The 10,000-nt window shown below is 40.1% G+C and overlaps 1 protein-coding gene across 1 annotated transcript in view; it reads right to left on the reverse strand.

The window, feature by feature from the left end:
* The window catches only part of clcf1 (cardiotrophin-like cytokine factor 1), an 11,593-nt gene that overhangs the window by 716 nt on the left and 877 nt on the right, over positions 1-10,000 (reverse strand). The window contains exons 2-3 of the mRNA XM_052614959.1: positions 3,984-4,147; positions 1-1,812 (exon numbers count right to left, since the gene is read on the reverse strand). The exon at positions 1-1,812 is cut by the window's left edge and continues 716 nt beyond it. Coding sequence (XP_052470919.1) covers positions 919-1,812; positions 3,984-4,147 — 1,058 coding nt within the window. The 3' untranslated portion in view covers positions 1-918. The remainder of the gene's footprint in view (positions 1,813-3,983; positions 4,148-10,000) is intronic.

Consider the following 10,000-nt stretch of genomic DNA (forward strand, 5'->3'; position numbering starts at 1 on the left):
TCAGTGTCAGTGAGGCATTTCTGACTCAGTTTGTGAGGCAGCAAAAAACTCTCCATTGTTTCTTTGATTATGCCACATTGCCTCCTCTTTTGCCACGTTGACCCTTTCACTACTGCGCGACGCCGAGCGTGATTCACTTTCCTTCTGCTGAATCACGTCTGGCTCTCTCAAAGAGCGCTCTCTTCCCTTCGTCCGTGACGTACTGGCGGGCTCTCTTCTGTTTGGTGATTTAGTGCAAAGCGTGACCATCTGAGATCCACAGAGCGTGAATCAGTCAGTTTCACACACACTTCTGCTCAGAGCCGAAACCTTGGAGCTGATCTCCCCACGCAGATTCTTTCGCAGTAACTTACTGTGTACTAGAGTTAAACGCTGCTGCTTATAATAGCGCTTCAGATAATATCAAGAAGATCACTGTGTTTGTCTTATTGAATGTGGTATTCTTTCAGTATAACATGCTCTCTATGGGCTTATTTTATATTACTATTATTACTGTCTGTTTAAGGGCAGTGTTGCCAGATATTGCCACAGAAGCAAACAAAAACAAACCTCCCCAAAAATAGAATAAACCAAAATAAGTTCAAGGTGAAGATATCGCTAACCCTACCCTGCATATTCCAGCTTTTTAAGTTCCTAAAATGTCACACAAAGTGACAAGCCTAAAGATGCTTAAAATAACTGGATCTGGCAACACAGTCTCATTTTTAGAAAATAGACAATCTAGTCAAACCGTCTGTAGGAGGAGTTTTAAAGTGCTAATTACTCTCATTCTGAGAACTTCTGATTCTGTTTTTAAATATGAAAAAGTACTTATAATACCTCGGAGACCTCACAGCTGCAAATTTATATCGCAATGAACGTTTTTTCACTGCCTTGTTAGAAGACAGCTCGCTAGGTTTCGTAACGGAGGCTTTGTTCTCAAGCACGCAGCCGCTTCTTCAGTCTGGTGAAGTCTTTCGCCGATCTCCACAGCCAGCTCTGCAGCTCTCGCAGGACCCAGAATCCCTCCACCTTCCGCGAGAAGTCATTCGGAGCGGGATGGGACGACAACACGGGGGCCGCCAGCAAAGAGTGCACCTCGGCGACCGGCCCACCGTACTGATACAGGAGCGAGAGAGGAGACGAGGGAATGGAGCGAACGGGTCGACGGTGTTGGAGAGACGACGATGAGAAGAGTACGGGATGCTTTCTGTATCCATCTCCGAGTTTTAAAGCGGTGTAGTTCATGTTCAGTTGTATCGTCTTCTCTTCGTCTACACTCAATAGTCGCCGCCGTTTTCCCCATCTCTCCATCCCTTCCTCTTTCTCTCCCTCCTCTTCTTTTCTCCTTGCTCTCCTGCCCCTGTCTCTGTCCCGCTTGAGATCCGCCCGAGTCGTTCCCTCTCTCTCGGCCGAGGCGGGCTGAATGCCTCGAGGCTCGTAGCTCCGCAGAGGAGCAGGGCTGTTCTCGCTCTCGTCCTGAAACTGTGAGGACAGAAGTGGGGCGTATCCTTGAGCAGGTGTGGAGGGCGGGATGTTGGTGTAGCCTAGGGCGTTCATCAGGCCGGATATGGAGCCAAGCAGCCCGCTGAGGCCGGAGCAGAAGTGCAGGAGGGAGCTCTGGAGGTACGGACACAGGGTGGAGCGCGCCAGCTCCCTCACAGCACACAGGAGCACGCTGTACGCCCGCTGGTTCTGCGCCAGACGGGCGCCATTCTCCAGTCCTCGCCACAAGTCCACCCTCGTGGCTGCGCTGGGCACGGACAGAGAGGAGCTGTTGGGACGTGGAGGAGAGAAGCCGGGATCGCTGAACGGAGGGCCGAGATAGGACAGCTGGGGACCAGAGATGAGGAGAGAACAAATTAGACAACAATCAATTCTGTCGCATTTTGGATGTCCTTTTAGAGTTGTTTATAAAGCCGAGAGTTCCGCTCCTTGATTCTGATTGGCTGAGCCGTGATCAAAGCTGTTCTAAATAACGCTACAAAGTAACACACTCCTTTGTTTACGTTTGTGTGTTGCTCGGCAACGACTTTGTTGCAACCACAACTGATTCTGAGAAGCTACACTGTTTACACTGTTTTTATTAACATCATTACACTTTATTTACTCTGTTTTAGTTTGTGGAATCTTAATACGTGTATGGAATAAACGGTTTATAAAAGCAATAAGCCCAGTGAAGCCGTGGTTTACAGTGAATTTATAACAGCTAAGAGGGATTTAGGCAATCCCCTTTGCGTTGTATCTAACAATGCCCCTTAGCTGTTATAAATTCACTGTAAACCACGGCTTCTCAGGGCTTATTGCTTTAATAAAACTGGAGTTTTGTCATCTTTGTTTTAGTCCCATTCGTGGAGCACCCCCAGCTCTGCATGTTTTGCATGTCTCTTTAATCAAACACATCTGATTCAGGTCATCGGCTCATTAGCAGAGACTCCAAGACCTGAAACAGGTCGGACAAAGCAGACATGCAAACTGTGTAGTGTTTAGGGTTTGAAAACCTCTGTTCTAGTGCACTCTTAAAGGGACAGTTCACACAGAAATTACAATTGTGTCCTCATTTACTCGTCCTCCGCTTGTTCCAAACCAAAGTTTCGTTCTTCTGCTGAACACCAAAAAAAAAAAAAAAAAAAAAAGGGGTTTTGAACACTGTTGATGCTTTAATGGAATCTTTTTAGTACACAAAAGCTTCTTTATAGTGGAAAAACGTTCTTCAGATTAATGAAATGTTCTTTCAAGAACTGTTCACTGAAAGGTTTTTTGGAAAATCAAAAATGTTTTTATTGCATCTTTACAAACCCCCTTTTGGAAGCTTTATATTTAAGACTCTACTCCTAAAAGTGGACTGAATAAATAGTCTATAAATCATTTTACTTAAAAACAAAAACAAAAAAAAAAACACTATGGAAATTTGCTTCCATCACGAAATAAAAATAAAGGATTTTCACAATTCTGACTTTTTTTCTCGCAATTGCTAGTTTACATGACGTTTCTTCTAAGAATCACATGATATAACCTCATAATTCTGACTTTTCTCAAAATAACATGATATAAACTTGCAATTGTCAGAAAAACAAAGTCAGAATTGTGTGATCATTTTTATTTTTATTTTTCCTATCAGAATTAGACTTCAGAACTTGTTTGCGAGTTCATATCTCACAATTCTGAGAAAATAAATCAGATATAAACTTGGAATTGTGTCATAATTTGTCCGTTTTAAAATCTGCAATAACTCGCAATAAGTTTATATAATGCAGTTCTGAGTAAAAAAGTCAGATTTGTGAGATAAAAAGTCAGATTTACTTTTTTTAATTATTTTTATTCAGTGGTGGAAACAAGCTTCCATACTCGACCTGTCCCTTTAAATATTCCATGCATCTGCCTCTGATGAGAAAGTTGCAGATTAAGAGATGGTTGTTTGTTCCTTCTGTTGGTCTGTTTGAGATCATTCCACCCAAAAATGAACATTCTGTCATCATTTCCTCACCCTCATCCTGAGCCAAACCTGTATGACTTAGTCTTTTGTGGGACATGAAGAAGATAAAAATGTACACTTTAACACTTTAGAGACCAATTCTCACTATTAACTAGATGCTTATTAGCGTGCACGTTACCAGCTTATTTATTAGTACTTATAAAGCACATATAAATGTTTTATCTGCGCGGATCCCTTAATCCACCCCATATCTAAACTTAACAATTACATTACTATTAATAAGCAGCAAATTAGAAGTTTACTGAGGCAAAAGAAGTAGTAAATAGTGAAAACTGGTCCCCAAAATAAAAATGTGACCACAGTGGTGCATTTAGAAAGAGAAATGTCATGAAATGCCAACTTTAAGTTAATTAATACACTATCAATAAATACACTTTATACACCATCACCAGGCAAAAGGAGATACTAAAAATGAATGATTAAAACTAGATGCATTCAGGAGATTAAAAAGCTAAACAAAAATGTCCCATTTATCGTCACAGAGAGAGAGAGAGAGAGAGTGACTCACGTAAGTGTCTCTGATCTCCTTCAGCTGGTGGTCCAGGTATTTGGTCAGCTCGTATGTCCTCTCGATGGAGCTCCTCTCGTGGGTCATGATGAGTGTTCGGTCCAGCACCTGAGCGAAGCCGACCGCAGCCGAAAACAACAACAGCAGCACCGCCACCAGATCCCCTGAAAACAAGAGTTTAACTGAAGTGAGAACACACAACTGACAAACCAAGGTCTTGTGTGGAGCATCTTCGCCAGTTCATTTCAGGAAATGCTTTAATAATTGTTTCATTTCTTTAAAAACTCAACTGAGGACTGTGATATTGTTTGAGGAATATAACAGCGGTCAGAGAAAATCTGTCTGTAATCAGCTCGGGATAAATGTTTGGTTTATAAGCGTTCACACAAAATGAACCGGTGGTTTTGAGGTATTCGAACTAGAATAGCTAGTTTTATGTTATATTTTGATTATAGAGGTTACAATTTCATGCGGCTTTGTCTGGCACTGCTTCTGCTACCGTCTCTGGTAAAGTTTGTTTATTGAGATATGCACAAGATTATTTATGTTCATATTGAAATGGGTCATAAAAGATAGAAATATATTTTATAAATACTAATAAGTTTTCATTTATGTCTACTGTTTTTTTTGCATGCTATTGTTTGCAATTTATTCTTGCATGCATTTACAAAATTGTATTGTTTTAATCAAAATATCATAACTCAGTATTCTTTCTTTTTCTTTTCAGTAATCGGTTTCACTAAGATGTATATCACAACAGGTAAGAAAAGATCTGTCGCTACTTTTGTTTCATTGTGACTTTATGAGTATTAATGCAATCATTTTATGATAGCAAATACAATACAGTGGCCCCGGATGTATTTGAATACATTGTCCAAAAGTCTGAAATGTTTGCAATTGAATTGTTTTCCTCAGAGCTGTTTTTGCAAAGACTATGTTTCAGTAAATCATCACAGGATTCAAACCAGAAACTGTTTTTAACACTGCATCTATTCTTTTTTGTTCGTTTCTTGAGCTCAGGGGTGTGAGTGTGTGTGTGGTCCTCTGCTCTGGGACATGTTTTTGTTTTGTAGTGTGTGTGTGTGTGTGTGTGTGTGTGTGTGTAGGTTTCTGTTTTGGATTATGAGTTTATGCATGCCTGTACACAGACCAGTGCATCTGCTACATTAGGTATTGAGCGTGAGTGTGTGAAAGTGCCCATCCAGAGACCCTTTCAGATCCGAAACCACACTGAGAAAATAGCAGCAAATGAACACGAGCTGCCGAACTTCAGAAAGGGTCCCGCAGCGCTCCAATTATGAGTGTGTGCGAGCCTCAGGGAGCCATCCTCTCTCTTCCCTCTCTCTTTTGTGTCAAGGATTCGGAGAACATGGCAGAGATGTGTAATTACTTGTTTGAGACATTGTGTTTTCAACAGGTGTGAAATATGTGCGCCTCCTCCCCTTCCTCTTTTTGAATCCCCCTGTCATCCTCCTTTTTTTCCCAATCTTTTCTTCTCTCAGGTTGTTTCTCGCTGTCACACATTGTTTTCTCCTCATATAAGTTTTCCGGGCTGTTTTTCATCTCACACACGTCTAAGTCTCCTCCCCTTCTTTAAAGTGGTTCATCTCTTTCTTGCCCCCTGGTCAAAATAACAACAGCTTATTAACCTCGATTAGCCCTGCCAGTTTTTCTTTTCAGCACCGTTCCTCTCTTTTCTCTTTCCAATTCACTCATTCTTCTTTAAGAGCGAGGAAATCTCTCGTCTGAAACGCTGTACCTGAGACACACACACACACACACACACACACACACACACCTTTATCTCAACCCGATCATGAAAGTGTCTCTGATAGATCAGGAGCAGGGTGTGGAAGAGTTCCTGATCCAACACAACCGGCTCATTGAAAACATCAGATATACCGAGATCTTCCATTAAAGTCTTACAAACTCTGACTGACAGCGTTTTCTTATTAGAACTGTCTTTTGTTCCAACGTCTAACTGGATAAGAGCGCCCCGAGGAACGCTTTATTGCTCCAAGGTTTCTCTTTCAGAGCTCTTTTCGTTTCATTAAAGCATTAAGATCATGGCAAATGCTTTTATATTTCCAAAGAGAAACCGTAATAGACAACTGGTGTTGTGTAATATAAAAATAAAGGATCTTTATTGGTGTCAATGGTTTCATAAAGAACCCTTAACATCTAAAAAAAACAAAACACTCTTTTTAACTCTTTAAAATGATTCTTTTTTAGAACTGTTAACTGAAAATGTATGAAAGGAACGGCTGTTTTATGGCATTCACTGAACTGAAACTTTTAGTTTTAAGAGATTGAGTGCTTTAAAATAACTCTGATTCATGTCCTCTGATTTCATATTCTTTCATTTTAATCACAGAATGACACATGAGACTATACTATTAAAAACTGAGGTTCTTTATTGCCATCGATGGTTCCATGAAGAACCTTAACATCTATAAAACCTTGCAACTGGACAAAACTTTCTTCTTTTTTTTTCAAAATGTTTTTTTTTTTTTTTTATTGTTATTTTCAAGAACTGTTTATTGAACAGTTATTTTAAAGGAACCCAAAATTACTCTTTTATGGCATGCACTGCAAAAAAAAAAAAAAAAAACTATTTATAATTTAAAATAATGTTGATTTATTTTTTATTTTATTATCTCTGAATTTTGTTCGCAGGCTTTGCATCTTTGTTTAGAGAGAGAGATGTCTTCTGAAACTCTTGGAGACAAATTAAAGATGAACTGAAGACATGTGAGACATATTGGCATTGATGGTTCCTTAAATAACCTTAACATCCATAAATCCTTGCCACGATACAAAATGAAAAAAAAAAAGGTTCTTTAAATTATCAGAATGTTCTTCACACTTAGAAAATAATGGTTCTTTTAAGAACTGTTTTCAGAAAGATCCCAGATTTTGAATCTTTATTTCTTTTTAGATCATGTTTAGGAAACAGCTGAGAAGCAGTGATACAGCTGAGATATTAATTATGAAAGCAGGCACCACAAACCAACAGCATTGATGAGATGATATCCATTTGAGACTTTTCTAAAGATGCAGAAGATTCACTGGATGATGCAGAAATCGTAACCACCAGCACGACGTGGCATTATATTCACCACACATTTTCTTACCATCTATCAGTCTGAGCAAAGATAGCAGTTAAACTCTCCAACAATTAAACTCTGTTGATTTGGGAACTGCTGTTTTTCTCACGGCAGACTAGATCTTATCGAGAATCACATGAAGAATGCTCTCCTCTCTCGTTGCTTATTTGGATGTGAGCACAACAGCCCAAAAACAGAGCACTGGCATATTTACATAACCCCTGAAACAAATCCCCCGCGACTTTATTCAATAACTGCGGCTTTCATTAGGACGATCTGTGTGTGTGTGTGTGTGTGTGTGTGTCCCCTGCAGCTGGCAGCAATGATATAATGTCAAATCGATATATCAGTCAGTTTCTGTCTTTCTCTCCGCCTCACACACATGCACACATCTTTCCGTCTTCTGACTGATTTGTTGCGTCTGTGTTAACACTAAACAGACCAGCCTCCGAGGCTCCAGTCAACAATACCAAGAACTCAGCATTATGGTGCAATATCATAAAACATGTTCCCAAATATCACATCATATAAAGTTATATTGCCCATATGATGGGCTGGTCAGCACAAAGAGCCTAGTCTTTCATATTCATGAGCGAGTGTGTGTTTGTGGAGGGGTCAGGGTCATGTTGTGTGTCTGTGTACAGTTAAAGAATAGATTTATGTGCAGTCTGCACTCAATCAAACGTGCATTCCTTTACTGACTACACACACACACACACACACACACACACAGGGCACTAGATGGATGTTAGAATATAAATGCATCCACTTGTATTTTGCAAACATGATTGACATCCAGCGATTGTTTCTAGATGCATGCATCAAACCGCGTTCCACTCGCTCATACACACACTCGCTCTCCGTGATCTCTGCGAGGCGACACACACTCCTCAGTCTCCCTGTGGATATTTAGTTTGAATCTTAAATAGATGGAAGTTGGCTTGAAACGTCGAGGGCTTTGCCAAAGGACCTTCAGAACGAAGCAGGATGAAGAATAAAACCTGCGTCGGGAGAAAAATCCCCGCTTTTCCCTGAACTTTCCTCTTAGAAAGAATGATCGGCATCGATGGTTCCTTTAGAGAACCTTTCACATCGACGGGATCCTTTCATTGCACAAAAGAATCCTAAAAAAGTTTTAAAATGGGGCGATGCCATACATTTAACATTTTGGTTCCTTAAAGAACCCAGCGATGAACAGTCCCTAAAAGAACCATTTTTTTTTCTTGGTGTAAAGAACATTTTAATCGTCTAAAGAAAGTTTTCACACAATAAACAGACTTTTGTGTAATAGGAAAATTGATAAAGGTTCTTCATGGAACCATCGTTTCAAGAGTTCTTTAGATTATTAAAATGCTTTTCACACTAAAGAAGAAAAAAATGAAAAGTTTCATCACCAATGTTTGATATTTTTTACTCATGCTTTTTTTTCTGTTCAGTTCCGATGCACTATATCTGCACCTCTGTAATTAACTTTCTTTTTTCACTCTTGCTTTTTTTAATTATCTCTTCCCTCCCTCCCCCTCTCCAGTCCCTCATCTCTCAGACTCAAGTTTCTCATCTAATGTTGTCTTAAATATAAATACACGTGAATGAAGAGCGACTATCTGCACGTCCAGTCTAGAAGATCAAAAAATGGAACTCGAACAAGCTTGAGAAAGAAAGAAAGGAAGCAAGAAAGAAAGAAAGAAAGAAAGAAAGAAAGAAAGAAGTGGGAGAGTGAAAGGGGCTTGGTGAAGCGAGGGGCCATGTTAATTTGGGAAAAATGTAAACAGCATGTGTAACTGTTCAAACCGTGACCGACTCATTTTATATCATTCCCCTGTGCTCCCTCGCTTCTTTCTCTTTTAGAGGGAATCTGGGCTGCGTTAACCCTCTTTCCTTTCCTCCATCACTCCATCTCTCTCTTTCTCCTTAAGCCCTGCACTTCCTAAAGCTCTTCATCCCTCCACCTCCCTCTCCCCCTCTCTCTCTCTCCCTCTCTCTCTCTCCCTCTCCCCCCCCCCCCTCTCTCTCTCTCTCTCCCTCTATCCCTCTCTCTCTCCCTCTCTCTCTCTCCTCCTCGAACCCACTGTCTTGTCCGCATCTCTGCGTGGATTAAAATGCAAATGCACGGGGCTCTGTGACATGTTAATGGTTTGGGGCTTTTTTTCTGAAACCAACTGTGTGATTCTGAGTGTATTTGGCAGTTTGGGTTGTGTATGATTGGTGAAATAGTTGCATGTGGGACAAAATGAACTGTAGCGAGGAAAAGAGAATGTGTGTGTGTGTGTGTGTGTGTGTGTGTGCGTGGGTGTGTGTGTGTGTGTGTGTGTGTGTTTGTGGCAGACTGCTCTGCTTCTTTGTTCAGGCATAAATCGCATCATTTCGTCACACTCTTCCTCCTTTTCACAGACATGCATGGCTCCCTGAAGACAGGTGCTGTGTGTGTGTGTGTGTGTGTGTGTGTGTAGACCCTGACTAACTTGAATCATGTACTTTCTGATATCAGTGTCTGTTAACGAGACGGGGGTGAGTTAGCTCTATGAACCGCGTACACTCACAGCAAGAATAGAAGCAGAACTCGTCTCAGTATTGAGCATGTGTGAGCAGATTCATGCAGATGTCCTCTCAAATATAGTGAAATACTGAAAAAGAAAAGTCTTCAATTTGAAAGGCTTATTAATTATGTTTCGCTCTATGAAATCAACAGGTTTGTGTGAGAGTTGTGGTTTAGAAAGTAACATCAACTCTAAAAAAAAACTATTCTGAAATGTCCTTAATGACAGAGCTAGTGATTATGCTTTCTTGCTAATATTTTTGAAAATGTTTTTTTTTTTAATTTATATTTGAGCATGAAAAAATCTAGTAACACAGTACATCTTTGTTTTAAACAATTTAGTCATTTAAATGTTTTTTAAATTAAATTGGTTT

Source organism: Carassius gibelio, chromosome A14, assembly GCF_023724105.1.
Source record: "Carassius gibelio isolate Cgi1373 ecotype wild population from Czech Republic chromosome A14, carGib1.2-hapl.c, whole genome shotgun sequence".
In the NCBI taxonomy this organism is placed as follows: domain Eukaryota; kingdom Metazoa; phylum Chordata; class Actinopteri; order Cypriniformes; family Cyprinidae; genus Carassius; species Carassius gibelio.